The sequence below is a fragment of the Diospyros lotus genome, chromosome 10 (assembly GCF_014633365.1).
Source record: "Diospyros lotus cultivar Yz01 chromosome 10, ASM1463336v1, whole genome shotgun sequence".
NCBI classification, from domain to species: Eukaryota; Viridiplantae; Streptophyta; class Magnoliopsida; order Ericales; family Ebenaceae; genus Diospyros; species Diospyros lotus.
This window is the reverse complement of record NC_068347.1, coordinates 16,726-39,246: the sequence shown is the minus strand read 5'-3', so window position 1 is coordinate 39,246 and position 22,521 is coordinate 16,726. Positions and strand designations below refer to the sequence as shown.

Here is a 22,521-nt window from a genome sequence, read left to right as displayed (position 1 = left end):
TGCAAATCGAAGGAGAGTGAGATGCACTCGTCGTAGGCGTTGAAGTCGGTGTTGTTGTGTTGGAGGTCCAAGTTGGCATCGGAGGTAGAGATGAAGCATCGCATCGGCATTGACGACGACATTTGAGGGGGCGATGGTGCCGCCATGTAAGAGAGTCAGAGATGAACCGAACTGAACCGAATAACTGATTTCTTGCTAAATAAATAACTAAAACTGAATCAATCATTATGGCTAACTGAACCAAACCAACCCGACTGATCGGTTCAGTTAAGTTAAATCAGTTCACTTGATTTTTTGCACACCCCTATGGGCATGGTGTGGCTTGGGCGGCATTTAATATGCTAAACTGCATGTGCAGTTTTGTAAATACCCCGAGAGCCCAGAGAAGTTAGAATATATCGAGGATAGTGTAAGAAAAGAAACAACACCAGCTGGATACCTTTTGGGCTGAATGTTGGCAAAGAACTCCCAAGTTAAGCGTGCTTGACCTGGGGTAATCCAGGGATGGGTGACCCCCCTGGGAAGTTCGTGTAGGCCCATTAGGATAAGTTGTTTCGGATCTTCCTATCGCTCGAACGGGATGTTACAGGTGGTATCAGAGCCGACCCCCAAGCCTCTGAGCGCGGTGGTGGGGCAAACCTCAGCGAGAAGGCTGAGTCCCGAGGAGGGCGTGAGGCCCCTATGAGGGTGCGTGTAGGCACCTTAGGCGAATCCCACATCGGCCATGCACGGGGGGAGATCTGGGACCAGTTGTAAGGTCGCATGACGAGCACGTCATGTGCTTAAGGGGGGGAGAATGTAAATACCCCGAGAGCCCAGAGAAGTTAGAATATATCGAGGATAGTGTAAGAAAGGAAACAACACCAGCTGGATACCTTTTGGGCTGAATGTTGGCAAATAACTCCCAAGTTAAGCGTGCTTGACCTGGGGTAATCCAGGGATGGGTGACCCCCCTGGGAAGTTCGTGTAGGCCCATTAGGATAAGTTGTTCCGGATTTTCCTATCGCTCGAACGGGATGTTACAAATTTAGTGTTAAACAAGACCGCGCAGTCTAGTTTGGTGCGATTTTTGCAATTTGGTGCTTCCTCTACTGCCTTGTGAATTTTTAATTGAAACAATAAAACCAATGCATAAAATCATAGTTTTTAGATTCTTATAGTATCTTGAAGCTTAAAAGTAAAATAAATTACAATTTAATTGAAAATACAAACTTAAAAGTTCAAAATTTACAACATAACCACGTGTCCATAACATAAAAATAACACAAAAATTCACAACATAATTCGTGGTCAAACAAGCATATATTTTTAATTTTTAAGCTTATATATATTTTAATTTATTTTTTAATTTTTTTATTAATACACTACTTAGGCGGTTTGGTTTTAACCAAATTGAGAAACCCACAAATTGCACGGTTTGGGAATTTCTCAAACTGTGCCGAACCACTCCCCCTAAAAAATCTCACGGTGCAGTTTGATGCGAGCAGTTTTCACGGTTTGCCAATTTTTTTGCTCATGCCCACCAAGTTAAGCCAAACTTCAATTACAATCTTGTTACACTTAAGTTTCAAACTAAGCATATTCAGTTTTTCTATTATAAATACACAATTTTTTCATAAAACTTGAAGTTTAACTGCATAAAGAAAGCTGATACAAATTCTATTTTCAGTTCAAAGTTTATTTCTTAAAATGTTCTTTGTTTAAAGTCATATAAAATTGATTCTTTATAAACATGATTGCGTTGCACTCTATCACTCTTAGAAAAATCATATCTTTAAACCAATTTTGATGCACAATTTTTTTAAAATGTCAAAATTTTTAATACACCTAATTCACCTCCCTAAGTAGATACTCCTATATGATCTTTCAAAATACCTTCCATATTTGAATTTTTTTTTTGGATATCTTAAAATCCCTGGCCACATAATGAGTTCAGTTTGCTTTTTCCGTCGGCAATAACTTGGTAAAAAATTAAGATTACTCACTACTACTAGAAATAGAAATAGTGAGCTCCAAGTAACCCAAATTTGACAACATAATACATCGAATTGGTGAGTCTAAGTATCAAGCTTTAGAAACTCTTGTCATTAACGATAGTGAGTTCTTCTCAAACTCACTATTGCAATTGGCGAGGTCTACTCGTGTGGATTACAAGCTCAATGCTTTTTTAACATGAAATAATAATGTGAATGATTTGTAATAGTTTATTAAATTATTTAAAAAATATAATATGTGTTAAAATAATTTTAAAAATTTATTGAGTTCTAGACATTAAAACAGTTAAGACCAGAGTGCGTTGCCTCTCTGCTGGACTGATCTCATCTAACACACCCCCCGCTCTCCTCCTGCGGGACTATTGTCGATCTGAGATTGAGATTTCTCAATCAATCGCGTTTCCAAACGATTCAATTCATGTGGCGACGGCGAGCCCTTTGTTCTATTCTCCCCCACCCAAAACTCCGCTATATATTCCTTATTTGAATTTATTGCCAGGCTTTGCTTTGATACAGCGATTGGTAGGTAAATAGGAGTAGAGATTGACAGTAGCATCTATGGCCAGTGGACCATCATCGGCGGCTATGTATAAGATCGAGAGGGCTCACCAGATGTACCGCGAGAGACGCTACGGTGAGGCCTTGGGGCTGTACACGCAAGCGCTTGGGATGGCCCGGACCAAGCCCCAAAAAATCGCTCTCCACAGCAATCGAGCCGCTTGTTTCTTAAAATTGCACGACTTCAAGAAGGTACTTTCCTTTTGCCTCCCCCTTTCTTCTTCTTTGCTCTTATTGAATTGAACCTAAGAATCAGATGCGATATGGTTTAATTTGCTCTTCATATATCGTTTAAATAATATGTATGTTTGGATTGAGGGGATGGAGGGGTAGGGAAGGTATGGAGAGGGAATGGGTAACAAGTCCCCCGTTTGGAAAATATTTAAAAAGAAGAGGGGAAGGGGATCGGAGGGGACTCCCCTTCTTTCTCAAAAATCTCGCACCCTCCCAAGTATTTATACCCTTCTAATAAAAAAATAGTGTGATAAGTCTAGGAAAATTTTGAACTTTTATAAAAAAAACTATTAAGATTAATGCTGTTTAGACACAAAAGTAATTTTTCCACCTATTTGGGGAGACAAACAATGAAAATGTTTCCATCTGTTTCCATTCCTTTCAATTACTATTATCTCTCCCAAACAAGGAGGACGCCATTCTGTTCCATTCTATTCCACCCCCCTCTCCCAAACACACTGTTAGGTAATGTAAATGACATAATGAACTAACATGAAATGCATTTTAGTGCTCAGAAACACATATTATGAACTAAATCTTTGCAAGTCGAGCAAAGAAAAAGAGAAGGGATACTCATTCGAATTGTAAGAAATTCGTGAGAAATAATTTTTTTAAAGAAAAGGTATACAAGAAGTTCTGGAAAATATAAATATTCTGGATGTTTTGGAGTGGAATATGATTGATTGGGCCCCTTTGCGTTAACCAAGTGGATGAAAGAAGGAAAACAACCTTTCCCATCACCAGATCTAAAAAGGACCATGTTCCAGCTTAGTGACAAAGTCATGTTTTTGGTCCTTCAATGGGTGTTGGTGACTTGGTTCTAGTCCCACTTAACAAATAATTAATAGTTGCACTAAGATCCACATTGGGGAACTGCTGTTTGAAGGGAAATATCAAAATTAACATGTTGCAAGATGGTAAGAAAAGACATGGAAGTATGTAGTTGGAGTTGATTTATGACTTCATATAGCAGAATAGCAATATTTTGGGACTTTGATTTAGTGATTTTAGTTATCACATTATCAATGTATAGGCTTTATGTTGTAATTCATGCAAGTTTCTTTTGCTTTGGCCATGTCTATCACATTAGCCTGGTGCACATTCCCCTCCCACCTCCCCTTTCTTTCTTGGCTGCTTTTCTGTTCAAAGCACACAAATTTGTTTTTCTTTTTGTATTTATAGCCTCATATAATTACCTGCAAAGGAACTGTGTGCAACTATTGTTACACTTCTATGGCATATCCTGATGTATATCTTTCCTGCATCTTAGGCAGCAGAGGAATGTACTTCAGTCCTTGAGCTTGACCAGAATCACACTGGGGCATTGATGTTGCGGGCACAAACCCTGATCACACTCAAGGAGTACCACTCTGCACTTTTTGATGTCAACAGGCTCATGGAGTTGAATCCATCATCAGAAGTGTACCAAAACCTTCAAGCCTGCCTGAAGACACAATTGGTAATCTCTTGCAGCTTCTTGTTTTTTTTTTTTCTTTACAATTCAACGGATGCAGTTGATATAGGAAAGAAAAAAGTTGCTGATAGTGTTCCCCTCCATGGCCATGTGGTTTCTGTTTATGGACGAACAATTAGTTAATAACCTGGTAGCTAATTGACATGGACAACTGCCAAGATTGGGTAGTGCGATGCCTTGGGGTAATCTTGTAATAAGCAACTATTGATTATTGTAATACCGTGTTCTGCCTACTTTTTCCAAGTAATTAAGTTTATCCAATTCCTGTATTTTTTTTTTCCTCCTCACTATCTTTCTGTTCATATTGGTTGCCTTATTGTTATTCCAGAATTTTTTTTATATAATAAACAATGATTATGAGAATTGTTGTTTTTATCTCATCGCATGGCCGCATAGAATTGACTTCCTTTTAATATAACAATTTAGGATCATGTGCTTTATGTAATGGGTGTCACATTAGAGGCATTATATTTAAACTTCTAAATATCTCCAAAACCATTTCTGATCAGCCCATCCAATAGACACCCTGTGGAACAAAATGCAAAGCATGTTTAGAGATCAATAACCAATATTCTATATCCAATAATCAATAGTTGAAATCTGAGTAATTCCTATATCTTTGAGATATTAATAAACTTACAACCTATTAAACTAGAAATCTGAAGTAAACTAGGAAACAAAAAGGTAACATCCTAACTCCTAACTAAACTTGAAACTCAAATCCAAATTAAATTATGAACAAAAATTTAAAATTCCTAATTATCTAAATTTTTAAAAACAAAAAGCTACATAATTAAAATTATAAAATTTTAGAATACTTAGGACTCTTGATCTGCATCAATGTTTACAAGACAGGAAGCTGTGGATCATTCTTTCTGCATTGTCTCCAAAAATGCTTATGTATTCCCTAAAGTTATTCTTCATAGGTACTTGAGAAAATAGGGATGAGTTATAAATATAATTGTTGTTTTTGTTTTCTCTCTGATATCTGATAGTTATCCATCACTGATACCTGAAATCAGTAAGTTCTGTAATTCTTTGATCAAGGGAAGTCACTTGCTCCAATACCTGAAGTTGAGGCAGAGCTTGAAGAAGGGGATGAAGGCAAAGCTGAGGCCGAATCAACAAGAATTGAGGAAGAAGTACAAGAAGTAAAGGATTTGGTCTGCTCAGAGGAAGGAAGAGAGCAAACGAATGAATCTAAAACGCCTTATGCTGAAGTTAGTCCATCTCAATCTCTGGGCACCAAGGAATCACCTGAACAGAATTCAAGAGGATGGCAAGCAATTCCAAAACCGAAAGGACACTCGCAACTCGACTACTCAAGGTGGGACAAAGTTGAAGATGAATCTAGTGAAGATGATGATGATGAAGATGATGAAGAGTGTCAATCCCGGTATCGGTTCCGTGTGAGGACCGTTGGTGTACGTCCTGTTAAGTGAAAGGGCAAATGTTTACTCTCTCATCCCAAAATCGTCCATGTGGTGTTGTAAATGCCTTTACCAGGGAGAAATTAATAGGCTGTGATTCCTGACATCAGTATTACACATGAAATGCTATAAAGGTTCTGACCCTTGATTTGAGCCTTTGGAGCTGTAAGAAATCTCGTGTAGAAGAATGTGAGAGCAGTAAAAAGCAGGACATGAACATGACGATATTCAGTAGCCAAAAGACTATCACAAATATATTTGATCTTCATTCCATAGTCACTTATACACAAATATATTTGTATTCGATTCTTGAACAAAGCTTTATTCAAAACCTTTCCAAAATTCAAGTGAAGAAGTGCATTGTGTGACCTTAGAAATGACATTCTCACTAATTAGACACCATTTCAACAGAAGCTCCATCTTCAGAAGAAAGTTCACTGATCTTTGGAGGTGGCTTAGATGAATCTGAAATGTGATGCTCCATTTAAAGCACCGATTGCTAGAACTATCTGAGTATTTCAGAAGATATATTATTGTCAAGTTTAATTGGTAAATTAAAATTGTGAGATTTCGCTAATGTATTGAAATCTATTATGGGAGAACCTGAACTTGTGCTTGATTGATTTGCATCAGGATTCTTGGAATTTGTAGTTTCAAATGTATCACTTTTGTCTAGAGATATCTAAATGGGTCCCAATTAATCTTATGTAAAATAAAAATAAGTGCAAAATAACTTATAAAGATAATATTTATTTACAAATTTATCAGAATAAACATGAGAATGTGGTTAATTGGAGCCACGTTTACATCCCTAGGTAGTAATCTATGCCATGTGAATGTATCACGGAGACAAATGAATAGAGAGAGTAGGAAGAAGAAGAAACTCTTCAAATTCATAATTGTTTCAGAGGATGAAGAAGAATTCCCTTCCACGCGGGCACTTTCCCTTCCACGTGGAGGCAACAATTCCCTTCCACGTGGGCACTTTCCAGATCGTCATGTTCATGTCCCGAACCCCAAGCCGGCCAAGTCGCTCGGCCTAAATTCAATGGGTGTCTTTGTTTGGATTGCAGGTGGATCAAATATGAGAATAATCTATGCCTTCATTCTGAAAATTACTGTCCCATTATTATTATTATTATTTCACGGCCAGCGCCAGGGCCATGCAAAACGAATGCATATGTTTTCTCGTATCTTCTACCTGCAGACGAAATGAGTTATATCCTGAATTAATAATACCGTCCAGATTTTAATGTCAATCCCAGTAGCACAAGGCTTGAGTTGCCGCGGCGGCAGCCCAAACCCACGGTGGGGCAGTTGTCCCATTTCATCAATCTAAACAGCCACTCAAGTCGAGGGATACCGCAGACCAGCGTTCAAATTAGAGAAAACATGAGAACATAACAAAGCCATGCTATGAATTTTACAACTGATCACCTCCTGCAGCATATAATTAGATAGTCCTAGTGCTCAATAACAAATCAGTTTTAACGGTTAAGATTGTCAAGTACACCCTTTAAAGTGACATGGTTACAAATATTTGAAAACAGGATCAACAAAAGGGCAAAATGTGAGTTGGGTCATTATCTTGCTACTACAGATGCCACGAACCCACAAAAAAAAAAAAAAAAATTGAGACTATATAAATAAAGCTGCCAAACATCTTGTTGCCTAGATAACAATATAACACGATATCCTGGAAGAGTAATACATATATAAATGATGCGGGCTGGTACAGGTGGAAAAAGAAGTGCCTCCATGGTAGCTACCTCCGTAGGGCACCATAATTTCTTGTTACCTACACATAGAGTAGTCATCAGGCTCAACTGTAAATCGTTTAACATAAATATCAAGGATCCCATTTGATTAGAACAAAATCCAAACAAGAACTTTTACACACAATACTGGGATGGCAACATGACATGTGATTAAAATGAATTTCTCTGGTACTTAAATAAGTCATGTGGCAACAGCGACAAACATCTTTCCTTTGACACGACAGTGATAATGCACTTGAAGGTGTTGATGTTCCATGTCCTGCCACATGATTAGAGGGCTGTGGAAAATGCATTAAGAATATTATTGCACCATGGGCAGCGGCTGTTGAACCATTCCAGAATTAGATATCTATATATCTCTTCTCTAGTTTGCAGCAAAGTGCACCCTAGGTCATCTCTCACAAGGAGCCTCACTTTCTTCTACTAACAAGGAGAACCAATATAAACAATAGTTTGTTTAGGGGGGAGGGGGGTTGACAGAAAATTAAGTAACAAAACAGAAAGACAAGGATAGATGAAAATCAGTAAATGAAATGCAACCAGTTGTGTATTTGTCCCCTCTGTGAAATCTTCCTTGTCCAACCTATAAATCTTGGCTTGTTAGATGTTTTAATCTCCGGATAACAAACTTAAAGCATCCCCAACAACCGTCCAAGGATTAGAATGATTGGAACAACAAAATGAATACAGAAATCTCTTATAAACAAAATGCAACCATTCACTCTCTATTCAACACATCCGGAGCTATGCAAGAACAACCATTCAAGCACATTATATTCATTTCTGAGATGTTATACCAATCGGCTACAACACTCTGTTCTCTTAAGCATTTAACAGAAAATGAATCCATGCAAATTCACACAAACCTGCCATGAACTCCATGCATTCGAAAATCTGCTCAAACTAAACCAAATGGAAATGAATAAGATTAAAACAAACAAACCAGGTTTTTGCATCTCATCCGGGACTCAGATTCCACACGGGTTCAAGATACACAACCAGTTACAATAGCTCTAGCCTTTCATTACAGCAAGGAAGACAAAATGGAGACAAAATGAAGAAAACAAAAAAATGCTAACAACAAGAAAAACGGCCAGAATCTCCTCTCTTTTCTCCTCTCCCTCCCTTGGAAATAAGTGCTAAGAGGCCTTAAATACATGGCTAAGAAAGGAAGAGCTAGGAAGGCTATGGTTGGACCTAGTCCAATAGAAAAGAAAAGAAACAGAAGAGAGATAAGTGAGCCCAAAACAGCAAAATCGAGCAGCCCAAATCTGCTCCTTGAAAGTGAGCCCAAGCTCCTTTAGATGAGTCCCACAATTGCCTAAGGCCGGCCTACCCTCATGAAGTCCGAAATGAGCCACTTCAAGTCTTTTCCAGCTGCTTCTCTAGCCCATCCAATATTCCCTAAAGCTAAGCAAGCTTGGATCCATAGAAGTAAGATAGAAAATAGTGTAAGGACGATTTGAAGTATAATAAAATAGAAACAATGAAAGATCAACAAAAATTACTTCAAATGGCGTAATAAGACTGAGGTGAAATGCCAAAATATAGCATAAATATGCATGCTATCACACCATCACCACCAAAACCACGCCTTACTCTTATTAGGTAGGATTTGTTACGTGAATTCGAACTCACCAATCTTCTGTGTCTATAATCTTATTTTTTATAAGGTCATTATATTGTATGTCTTAAAAATATATTAAGCCCATTACATAAAAACTGACAAGAGAAAACAGAATTATCAACTCAGTTAAAGCACTATGTATCATATTTTTATATATTATTATCCATATCCAAGTGAATTTTGGTCTCCCTTCCCCTTTATTGTTCTTAAGGTGGTACTCTCATTTTCCTAAAACTAGGTATGTTATGGCGAATGTTGTGTATCATTGTTCATTATTCATGACACAAGATGGGATGAGAATTTCTTTATTAGTGTTCAACAAAAATGTTCTGCCCATATCTAATTCACTAATTTCAGGACTCTCCCTCCTACAAGAGTTGCTTAAGTCAGGCCGCCTCACAAGTTGCATTAGCTATAGCCCAATACCTTACCTCTGCGCTAGATCTAGCTACTATATTATTTCTTACTTTTACAAAAAACTAGATTTCCTCCCACAAGAACACAATACCTAGAGGTTGACCTACAATAAGAACGAGATCCTATCCAATCTGCATTTACATAACAACAAATATCTGTGTGCCCCTTATCCTCATAGAGTAACCCTTTATCCGATGCTCTTTTGATGTATCTCAGAATCTAAATAACATTCTGGTGAGAATCACATGGAGAATTGAGAAACTGACTAACTACACTCACAGCAAAAGCAATGTTATGACGAGTAACTGTGAGATAGTTCAACTTGCCTACCAGTTTTCGATACCTTCCAGGATCTGAAAAGAGCTCCCTTTGTCCCAGCAAGAGTTTGACATTCGGGTCCATTGGAGTGTCAACTGGTTTGTAATTCACTATGCCAGTTTTTTTTTTTTAAGATGTCAAGTGCATACTTCCTCTGAGAGATTGAGATACGATCTCTTGATTGTGTAACTTCAATACGCAAGAAATACCGAAATTTGTCTAGGTCTTTGGTCTGAAAGTGCCAATGGCATGAGAATTTTTTATTAGAGTTTCACAAAAAAGTTCTTCCCATATCTAATTCACTAATTTCAGGACTCTCCTTCCTTTTGGGCAATATTTTATGAATCTTATAAACAGGTTACTTGCATGTCATTTAAACAATGGCACAAACCATTACATCTCTCAGAAGTGACATAATAATATGTTAAAAGTAGTAGGTCTAAGATCTCAAAAGAAAGTATAAAAACATCAATCAGAAGACTTAATCTAACTAGGTGGGATAACTATATAAGTCTAGACATCCCATTGTCTCTATCCATGGAAGATCATTATACCTTATGCCATGTCTAAAAGGGTTTCTGTCATGTTAGGAAAAATAGAGGGAGACAAAAAATGAGGAATTTTTTGGAAAAAGAAAAAAAGGAAAAAGTTGGTTGTCACTAGCTGATGCGCGGCCACTAGCCTCACGACAGTCTACCGCGAGGGCTGGCCGCACAGCGACTTGCCGCGAGGGCGAGCCTCGCGGCACTTAGCCGCAAGCCGCTCGCGGCATGAAGCTTGCCGCGAGCCTCGCGACAAGCAGATTGCCGCATGTGAGCCTTGCGGTAAAACAACTCGCCGCATGTGGACCTCGCGGCAAGCAGCTTGCCGCGTACCAGCCTTGCGGCTGGAAGCTAGCCGTGAGCGCGGCAAACAGTGGGCTGCCTTGTGGCCGCATGCCCGCTCGTGGCTGCACGCCCGCTCGCGGCTACTTGCCGCAAGCTTCAGGCACCCAGCTTGCGGCAGCTTGCCGCGAGATCGCTGTGTTGCCTTGTGGAAGCATGCCGCAAGCCGCAATCGGCCAGAGAGTGGCGGCAAAAACCCCTTTCCGACCAAGCCTAAGCCCCGCTCTGCAACCGCCACGTGTCGACTCTAGCCACCTTTGAGAATCGTGCCCTATAAATACCCAGCTAGAGGACATTAATGAGGACCTCCTCCAACTTTGGTAAATCTTATCACTTTGAATACTCTTTGACTATTTTTTTTCGTGAATATTCATCGGGATTCAGGATTGACTTTGGCATCGAAAGGCCTTTGTGGGGAAGATTCCCGCGAGCCTTCTAACCCATTTTCTCGACATTAACAGGGTCGGATCCTTGCGGCGAGCCTAGCGGCGAAGGAAAAGTCTAGCGGAGAGAGCTAGTGGCAAAAGCTAGTGGCAAGACCTTGTGGCAAGAGCTAGCGACGAGAGCTAGTGACAAGACCTTATGGCAAGAGCTAGTGGCAAGACCTTGTGGCAAGAGCTAACGGCGAGAGCTAGTGGCAAGACCTTGTGGAAAGAGCTAGTGACAAGACCTTGTGGCAAGAGCTAGTGGCGAGACCTTGTGACAAGAGCTAGTGGCGAGAGCTAGCGGGGAGAGCTAGTGGCGAGAGCTAGTGGCGAAAGCTAGTGGCGAGAACTAGGGGAAAATCCTTACGGGGAGCATCCTAACGGCAATCTCCCTTGAAGCAACATCTCTTACGGCAACCTAACTTCACCCGACACTGAGCTCAAGTGGACCCCACATCACAAATTTTAATTGTTGTATTTTGGCAACAACAGTTTCTTATCCCCACCAAGTTTTTTTTGGTCTTCCTTTATCTCTTTTGCTACAAATTTTCTTTTAAAGAATCCACTTACAAGTTACTTCATAGTTGCTTCTATCAGTTTTCTTTTTCATATCTCTAAACTATCTTGATCAATACTCTTTCATCTTATCTTCAATAGGCTCCATTCCAACCTAATAATATATGATCTCTTTTATTCTTGTCTTTTCTTGTAAAGTTACACATCCACCATAAGATTTTTATCTCCATTACATTCACGTTTTGCACACGTTGACACTTAACTACTTGACATTCTAAACCATACAAGGATGGTCCTATAACCATTTGATATTTCCTTTTAGCTTTAAAAGGATTTTATGATTTCATAAAATACTAGATGCATTTCTTCACTTTAACAATCCTGACTTGATATTATGAGTTTCATCCCCCATAATGTCCCATTCTTTTAAACAGTTGATTTAAGGTTTCCAAAATTGATCTCTAACTTGATCCCCAAGTTTTATAATAACATAACCCACACTTATATTTTTAAAGACTTTACATTTCACATACTCAGTTCTTGACATGTAATTTAAACTTTTTGGATTGTAAGGTGTTTCCCCATAATTTAAATTTATTATTTAAGCCTTCTTTTGTCTCATTTATCAAGACAATATTGTCTACAAATAACATATACCAAAGAAATTCTTCTTCAATGTGCTTTTTGAGTTCATCCATCATGCCAAGTAAAGAAGGCTCAATGCAGGTCCCTGAAGTAATCTAATTGTAACAAAGAAAGCCTTAGGGTGCGTTCTCTTTGCTTTTTAATTTTTAATTTTGAGTTTTGAATTCATTTTCAGTTTTCTGTTTTGGTAATCTATTTTTAGAAAATTAAAAACGCGTTCTCTTTGTCATTTTGAAAAACTATTTCTCAAAACAGAAAATTAGAAAACGCGTTCTCTTTGAAATTTTAAAAATAATTTTTTAATGATATTTTATTCAATAAATTTGATTATTTAGTAAATTAAAAATATTTAATGTTTATAAGTTATTAAAAAAATTCTACATTTTAAAGTTAATGAATTTTGTAATATTTTTTTCATTATAATAATAAAATATAAATAAATAAATAAATAAATGTGTTTTGAATTTTGAGTTTGTTTTGGATGAAAACACTCAAAATAACTTTTTGTTGTTTTGAGTTTTCTTTATAAATATGTTTTTTGTTTTCAAAAATGCATTTTTAAAAGCAGTAAAGAGAACGCGTTTTCATTATTTTAAAAAATTGAAAACTAAAAATGACTTGCAAATAGCAAAGAGAACGCAACCTTAGTATCTGCGCAATAAGTCCTAATACATGTTTTTACTTGATGATGCATGTCCTCAATAACCTTACTATAAGCAATCCAAACTCCTTTCCTGTCTAGCAACTTCCACAATACTTCTCTTAGGCTCTATTATAGTTTTTTTTTTTTGTTTTCAAGTTTGTAAATAGTAAACGTAAATCCTTTTGTTTATATTTGAACTTTTCCTTTAGGGGTCTCACTAAATAGATAGCTTTCATTATGTAGCTATTAGACATAGAAGCAATTGGTTTTCAGAGAGCTTAGTTTCTCTCCTTTAACCTTTGCTCAATTACCCTTTTGCAAAGTTTCATAGTGTCTCTCATTTTCTTGATCCCTCTATAAAAGTTTCATAGAACCAACTAGTTTTCTTAACTCCTTTAACCTTTGCTAGAATGCTTTGGGAAGATTATTGTTTTAGACAATATGGTCTCCATCTCCTTTGTTTGAATATCTTGACAATATTACATGAATATTTTATAGATCTTCTATATATTATTTGTAATCTTTCCATAATTGTTTATTACCTGTTTAGATTAGTCAAAGACCCTACACCCATTGTATACCTTCTACATTATAATAACAAGAATAAAATATTCTCTTACTTTAATATCCTCGAAGGCCGTAGGGAGGACTACACCTAACAGTTGAGCATCACTATTTATCATGTCAAAGATAGAGTCTATTGTTGTTCAATGGTTAACAAAAGTATTTGAAAGAAAGGAGGCTTCTTCATGTTTGGGTCAAGGGCATAGGAGATCGAGAATTTTTTTCTTGAACACATGCTATCTAGATGTAACACCTGAATTTTTAGAAAGAGATAAATCCAAGAGGAAATTGGATTTCTAAAACCATTGTAGAATAAAATGGTTTAATCATAGTTTCATAGAAATTGGAATTGAGTTAATATTCTAAATGGAGATTGAGATAAGGGGTTATCATAGTTCAAGAGGAATTGAGATTAAAGATGTAAATTTTGAGGATAAATAAGAAGAAAAACCTATGTATTAGCTAGTTAGGATTTGATAAGGATTATGGTTAATTGGGAAATTAGAAATAATAGGGGAAATTGAATGTGAAACCAAAGAGGAATTGGATGGACCCTAAGAAGCCTATAAATCAAAACTTAGAGGAGGAATAAATCATCAAAACTTTGAGCAATGAAAAGTAAAGTTGTTGGATATTTGTGGATTTTATCTAAAAAGGGCTTTGGTAAGTGGTTATGTTTGAAAAACTATTTTAACATGATATAAATTCTCAATTTTGTTACTTGATATATATTTGAATTGTTGATTTGAAATTAAATTGGGAATGTAGAATTGTGAAATTACTTTGAAAAGTATGAAGAGAATATTGTGATTCTAGCATATGGAAATCCTATGTTGTGAACGATGATACATTGGTAAACTCCAAGAAGAAAGGGGTATTGACTAGACTCAAGAAAAGTATTGGATTACTTTGCATGTTGATGGAATCTAGGAAGAGTAATGGGTTACCTTATACAGTTGGACTCCAGGAAGATGGGGGGACTAGCTAGTTATTGACTAGATCCAAGAAGATTACTAGGAGAATCCCTCTTACAACAATGAATCTGGGCTATATTGCCATGGAAATATTTATTGAGATGATGATTTATTTACATTATGGAAATTGAATAGATATGCCTTGCGATACTACATGAGTAGATTCTTTTGTTCGTATGTGTTTTTGCACGGGAAATCTTGGTGAAACTTTGAAACTGAAATTTTGTTTATTATATGTATTAAAAACTTTATTTAGAATATCAATCATTTAGGGTTTAGGGTTTTTTTTTTAAAGTAAAAGAGACATGTATAGATAGAAATAAAACGTCTGTACAGAGCACAAACCAGGGCATACCCTAGTGTACAAGATCACATAAGAGAATCACACACTCAAGATCCACACAAGACTGGATCTAAAAACATAGCAGAAACAACACTAGAGCTACATAAAATCGAAAGTAATAAATAGCTCCAGATGAAATCATCTTCAGGGCCAAAGGCGCTCGAACGCACGTCTTCCAGATGAACGTGAAGACCGGGGAGAAGCGGAGAACCTGAAGGCATCCGTGGAGGAGCCACCCAACTGGTAATGTGTAACGGCCCGCTTCCCAGAGCCCCCGTGCACCAAGAAGATTCGTGAGAGGGTCATTACTTGAGTGATATAGAACAATAGCACAAACTAAAAACTCAGACACCACCTTTATTGAAACCATAACCTTTTATCACATAGCATTTCATGATCATTTTTACATAAGCATTCACAACATGAGCTCACTTGGGCTTACACAACATACACTTAACTCATGAACATGAGAGTATTACTTTGACTAAGCACATGACACCCAGGATTTAGTTTCAGGAGGACTCTGCACTTGCTATCATGAATTGATGATCTGGACCCAACTTTGCCAAGCGTACCTGCCAACTCCAGCTATCCTCTTACCTGGAATGATGGAAAGTAAACATGAGTCACAAGACTTAACAAGCTTTAGAAAGAAAGGCTGTAGGTTAACGACAAAACTTTTCTCATAACACCTTATGCAATTCATGCCAATGCAATGTCAGTCATGCCATGCCCAATACCTACCTTATTTCTAGATGCATAAACATATAATAAATTCCACATAAACGGTCCTTGGAGCCCACATAAAACACACATTGGCACCCAAGTCCAACATACAAACCTATTAGCAGCCTTTTATAGGCTACCATACCATTTCCCTTACACATCCCTTCCTGTAATGGCCCGCCTCTCGGAGCCTCCTCGTGCACAAAGAGAATTCGTGAGAGGGTCATTACTAAAATGATACCCAATAATAACACAATCCTTATTTAAATCATAATTTTTTTTTTATATATAAAAACTCATAATCGTCATTACATAGCTGATCACCGTGTGCCCATTTGGCTTACATATTACACATATATCTCAAAACATAAAGCATTAACCTTAAGACAAGTACAATGACACCCAGGATCTAGTTTTGGGAGAGCTTTGCACTTGCTATCCTGATTAGACGATCTGGACCCAACTTTGCTGAATGCACATGCTATCTCAGGCGTTTCTCTTACCTGGAATGATGGAAAGCAAACGTGAGTTGCAAGACTCAGCAAGCTCATGAAAGGAAGGTTATAGTTTTAAGATAGGACTTTCCCATGACACCCCATGCAATTCATGCCAATGCAACCACACCATGTCATGATCCATATGTGCCTTACTTCTACATGCATAACATAAAGTTAACTGCACAAAAGGAACCAGGGGCCCACATAAGTCACACATTGGCACCAAAGTCCCGCATACAAACATGTTGCAACCTAACATAGGCTACCATTTACTCATCCATAAAGACCCGCATTTTCCTAACCATGGTTATCTTTTCCTGACATTCAACGTTTGGCTTTTCCTGATACTAGTTACATGCTCTTCTTGATACCCATCATACTCTTATGTGTTCATCCTGTCATCCATCACATTGCCATATACTTCCGTGATCTTAGTCTTCCCTCGGGCTAACCCCGAGTTAATATCTAAGCCGAGCCGAAGCTCCCTTGGGCCAACCCCGAGCTAATTTCTATAGTCTTCCCTCGAGCTTGCATCCTTACCATGCAATGCAACAAATAGGAAATGCAATGGCTTCTGTAGCATAAACGTGATGACAAGGCCCCCATAAACCAAGCATCAAGCCTTGCTACGCCCACATAGGAATACACACATGCGGCATACTCTAAATGCATATGCTCACCTAAGATACCCAAGTTAGCTCTTAGACCAACCGGGTCATGCAAATGCTCACACATCCCATCACACACAAAGCATGTCCCCAAGTGAATGCAATCCAGCCCCTTGTAGCACACACATCATGACATGCATAAACCAAGGTAGGAATTTGGAGTACCAGCTCTTTTGGCCGTCTAGTGCTTATCGTAACAATCGATGACTGGCGCCCATACATCCAACCATCAACTACCACGACCCACGGTCGACAGTTAGTGGCCTTGTACCCATACCCTTAGACACACTTACTGACACTATTAACTTTATATCTTCTAAACTTAGCATTACACAACATTTCTCCATAACTCTTCATGTACATAATCTTATGAACATCGTAATACCATTCTCATTCTCATCTCTTATAAACATGGAAATGAACCACTTACTTTTCTAATTAAACTCTTTAACATAACCTCATAAATCATACCGACTCCTCTAAGAACCTAACCCATCGGGTTCAGCATCATTCCCAAGGAAAATGGAACGATACAAAGCTCCGTAACGGTCAAAATGAAAGACACCAAGATATCTTTGCTTAACTTATTTCATCAACAATAACCTCATTAATAACATAAAAATCATAGGGTGGTTGCCACGCAGAGTATTATTATTAAAGCGTGGAACCGAGTCAAGATGAGGGAGGGTTTAGAGTACAAGAAACCTCAAAAACTTTCACGGGAAATAAATAACTTGAGGAGAGCATTAGGAGCTTGTCTTTATTTGGCCGATTCTTGCCTCTTTTGTATTGCCGATGCGAAGTAAAATGTTTCATAGGAGATAACAAGATTACAGCTCAAATTAATTAAATCTAACGGCATAATACATATAATCTAACCGTGAAAAATATATAATTTAAACATATAATATTTATACTAATTTTACCCACTTACCTAATCACTTTAAACGCTGAATATCCCAAAATTTTCTCAAATTTGCCTCACTTTTCCTTCCATTTCTAGCTGCCGTGCATGCCTCCTCTTTCTTCCCCAATTCTTCTCTCCAATTTCTTTCTTTGCTTGCTCATGCTTTTCTCCATATTGCTTTAATTTATGAGTCTTTTAAAGGCTCAAAGCTTACTGCCCAAAACTCCAATTTTTGGAGGAAAATTGTGGCCTAAAAGCCACAAAAAGAAATGGCTTGGAAGCAGCCACACACACACACATACAAATATATATATATATATGTTAATTAATTAATTTAATTTAATTTCATTTGATTAACTCTTTTATTATTATTATTATTATTATTATTATTATTATTATTATTATTATTATTATTATTATTTCTATTATTATTGTTATTCTTTTTACTATATTTTATTTTATTATTTTCATAAATACTTCCAATTAATTTAATTAATCACCTTAATTTCCTATTTCTTCAAAATATCATAAATAAATATTTTCTCAAAAATCTCCAAATATTCTAAAATATCCTCAAACATCCAAATTAATTATTTTTACTTGTCTCCAAATTTTTGGAATGCTACACTTCCTGTCATTCACAACATAATCTGTTTTTGTAGGTCTCACCCCAAGGTCTTACTATTGCCGTGGGTCTTACTCCCAAGGTCTTTCTGTTGCCGTGGGTCTCACTCTCAAGGTCTTTCTGTGGGTCACTTCCACGGCCTACGTTTCGTGGTGGGCGCCACCCATCACCCATACTTATCACTTAAAACCCCACATTCTCACCTTGCAATGCAACAAATAGGAAATGCGATGGCTTCTGCAGTATAAACATGATGACAAGGCACTCGTAAACTAAGCATCAGACCATGCTACGCCCACATAGGAATACACACATGTGAAATGCTCTAAATGCATCGGCTCACCTAGGGAACCCAAGTTGGCTCTTAGACCATCCGGGTGATGCAAATGCTCACACATCCCGTCACACACAAGGCATGTTCCCTTAAATGAACGTAACCTAGTCCCTATGCAGCACACACATCATGATATGCACAAGCTAAGGCGAAAATCTAGCAGTACCAGCTCTTTTGGCTCATCTAGCGCTTATCGTAACAGTCAATGACTGGTGTCCATACATCCAGCCATCAATTGCTAAAAGTAAAGCAAGATCGCTACGGGGCAAGCAGCGTAGTTCAAAAATTTGAACCTTACCCCGATCCCGGCGATTGGATCAACGTCGAAATCAAATCATTCACAAACAAATAAATAAATCTAACCTTTAGATTATCGAGTCGTTCGCGGATTCGAGCCGTCCAAGCGTCCGGCCTCTAACTCGTGATACGCGGCACGCGTCCGTTGGCAAGGAGAGCGGAATAGGAGTGCTAGCTCCTTCTCCTTTGCGCGGCTTGTGTATGGACGGTAAAAGAACACCCACGTTTCAAATCGATGCCAAAAGAAACGGGGAAGAGTGAACGGCAATGCGTTTTTCAACTCTTGAAAAACGACACCAAAAATCACCTCCATGATGGGCAACCTATAAAATGATATTTATAATGAAATATCCTAGGGTTTCTAAAACCCTAATGGATTGGGCTAGCCCATTAATTCTAATTTAATTAGAATCATAAGTGGGCTTATTCTAGTCCAACTAGAAATATAATTAAATGGCCCAATCCTTTTATAGGTTAAATAAAATATTATGGCCTAAATCTAATTCAAGCCCAAATATATTTTATTTAATATTTGGCCCAAATCTGATTTGGTCCAAATATAATATTTAATATTTGGCCCAAATCTAATTTAGTCCAAATATAATATTTATTTTAATATTTGGCCCAAATCCAATTTAGTCCAAATATAATATTTAATTTAATATTTGGCCCAAATCTAATTTAGTCCAAATATTAACTTAAGCCCAAAAAATATTTTATTTCCTATTTGCCACTCCAACAAATAGAAAATCATTAAATTAGAAACTCCTTCCTAATTTAATCAAATGCCATTTTTAGGAAACTCTTTCCATTATGACGACTCCTCGTCATATCGACGTCATTACGTCTATTTGTTCTTTTCCCATGAGAACCTACGACGGCACAACTTCTTGCCGAAGTGTCCCACTTAACCATACGTCCACTCTCCTGGTTTAAGCCAGGGACCGTGCCTATTGCGTATGACTCATTAGGCTTCCGAATATGTTGGCAATGTGTCGGTACGAACACATAAGACAAGATTGGCCTCTAGCAAGGCGTCATGCCTACCCAATTATTCAGAAGGATTCATAATCCGCAAATAACCTTTCACGAGCATGGTTACCGTGTAATACGATCCTCTCGTCAATGCATCTTATGTGATCTCAAGTATGGCGATGTGTTGCTTGATAATGATCACATGAGTTTTCTTCGGTCTTTCGGATATCTTCACTTAATAGAAAGTGAATCAATAACTCCTTATTGATCTCTTTCACCATGGCCATGGATTTAAAGTGAATATCCACCGAAGGCGCCTTAGATACATCATCCTCTATCAAGGGATAGACGAGTCCCATCTTGGCTATGCACCCATCTCCATAAGCCTCATGATATACCCAACGATCGCCCACGTGCAGCCTTTGTCTAGGCCCATCGAAACGATGTCAAAGCATACCAATCTTCTTATGAGATGACCGTGACAACCTCAGGTCCAAGGATTAGTTACACCCATCTCGTATGAGAATTTCATCAACATATAACCAAAATGGATTCTCATGGCGAGTCATGTCCAGTGACACGTTCTCCAACATTGGTCACCTATGTACTTGTCTAGGCATCCCCATGCCTATGGGTGTGAGATCCCCATTGCTATCACATAGCAAAAACATAGCACATACAAGTCTTACCGCAATTGTCAATGTCCATTCTTGACATTGCTACGACTTGGGACGTTTAATGATGTCTATAAACTGTGATGCATCATCTCACATCTTTATAGATTATTCACAGTATACATCATATGGACTTCTATCTAGTTTCATTCGGTTATTACAATAATAACAAGAAACTAATAGAATGACTTCTTGTGAATTTGAATAACTCCTTATTCAAATAATAACATGATTACAATTGTCAGTGTACAACATGCCCAATCTGATTGGGTCTAGAGCACCTACACTAACAATTGCCACGACCCACAGTCGATAGTCAATGGCTTTGTACCCCATACCCTTAGACACATATATAAACAACACTAAACTTTTATACTTTATACTTATCATTTTGCACACTTTATTCATGACAACATAGACACCATTATGTCATTCACATTCTCATCTCTTCCCATACCCAAGAAATCATCTCCATATTCATAACAAATTATCAACATAACTCCATAATCTTAACCATAGCCACTTTCTAAGAACCTAGCCCCAACGGGTTCGGCATCATTCCCAGGAAAATCGGAGTGATACGAAGCTCTGTGACGGTCGAAATGAAAGACACCAAGACATCATTGCTTAGCTCATTCCATTAACAATAAACCCATTAATAAAATATAAGTCATAGGGTGGTTACCATGCGGATTATTATTATTAATACGTGGAACCGAGTCATTGTGAGGAAGGGAATAACATATGAGAAACTACAGAGACTTTCATAGGAAATAAAGAACACGAGGAGAGGGTTAGGAGCTTGCCTGTAAATGGTTAATTCTTGACTTATCTATGCTCCCGCTGTGAAGTAAAATGTTTTATAGGAAATAATGAGAATATGATTTATAATAGTAAGATCTAGCTACGTAAAATACATAATCCAACCGTGAAAGATCTATAATTTAAATATATAACACTTCTAATAGTCTTACCTACTTACCTGAATATTTTAATCGTAGAATAATCTCAAAACCCCTTTAATTTTTCCCCAATCTTTTCTTTTCCTCCCTCTTCTCGCACTGCCCAAGCTTATCTTCTTCTCTCTCATTTTCCTCTCTGTTTTCTGGCTTGGAGTAGGCCAAAATTGGCCAAAACAGAAGGCTGAGGCGTTGCCACGTGACAGTCGCTGGCTGCGCACGGTGCCACCGCCTCAAGGTTGAAACGATGTCGTTTTGTCCCTGCCTCTTGGCTAAAATAATTGGCCATTTCCTCTTGCCCGCTCTGCCTCTGCTCGGAATCGAACCCGCGCTCCCCGCCATCACCCGCGTGCACGCAACTAGCTGGGCTGGTTGCTCCTTCATTATATAAATGCCCCCCCATTAATTATAAAGGAATCATACGACTAATTCCCAAAATTACACCAGCGCCCCAACACTTTCGAAAACCTCACTTGCACCCTACATTTAATTATACTAATACCTCAAAACTTTTGGGAATCCTACTTACACCCAAATTTATGAAAATCCACTAAATTAATTTATTTTACTATTTTCATAAATACTACCAAATAAAATAATTAATTACCTTAATTACCCATTTCCTCAAAATAACATAAATAAACATCTTCTTTTAATTCCTCAAATGTTCCATAATGACTTCAAATACAAAAATCAAAAATTAATAATTATTATTTATCTCTCAAATTTCGGGATGTTACATAATGTGTATAGAGTGACAAACTAGGGTTGGAGGGTTGAAGAAGTAAGTGTCACCAAGTGACCCCGGGACACATACCGAAATAAACACTCAAGGCCACAACTATCAAATCATAGCCCAACTTAGGGGTTACTGTTTTACTATGGAGACACACAGGGTTTCTGCCTGCTCCAAGTTATTAAGTATGCCGTCATACCGTTTGACTATGGAGGCGCACAGGGGGTCTGCCTACTCCAAGTTACTAAGTAAATGACCATCTGAGTAGGCAAAAACAAGAGGCCGCAAAGCCACTCTAC

At 37.8% G+C, this 22,521-nt stretch overlaps 1 protein-coding gene across 1 annotated transcript; it reads left to right on the top strand.

Moving 5' to 3' along the window:
* The first annotated feature begins 2,295 nt into the window (after window positions 1-2,295).
* On the top strand, window positions 2,296-5,969 carry LOC127810945 (uncharacterized). Its single transcript, XM_052350584.1, has 3 exons — window positions 2,296-2,744; window positions 4,057-4,245; window positions 5,313-5,969. Exons 1-3 carry the CDS (start codon window positions 2,553-2,555, stop codon window positions 5,700-5,702), a joined length of 771 nt encoding a protein of 256 aa, XP_052206544.1. The 5' UTR covers window positions 2,296-2,552; the 3' UTR covers window positions 5,703-5,969.
* Window positions 5,970-22,521: the final 16,552 nt, after the last annotated feature.

Excerpts from the sequence above, each read along its gene's own strand:
- LOC127810945 (XM_052350584.1), top strand. The coding sequence starts at position 2,553 with ATGGCCAGTGGACCATCATCGGCGGCTATGTATAAGATCGAGAGGGCT. Across the intron at positions 2,745-4,056 it reads AATTGCACGACTTCAAGAAG|GCAGCAGAGGAATGTACTTC; the intron begins GTACTTTCCTTT and ends CCTGCATCTTAG. Across the intron at positions 4,246-5,312 it reads CCTGCCTGAAGACACAATTG|TCACTTGCTCCAATACCTGA; the intron begins GTAATCTCTTGC and ends GATCAAGGGAAG.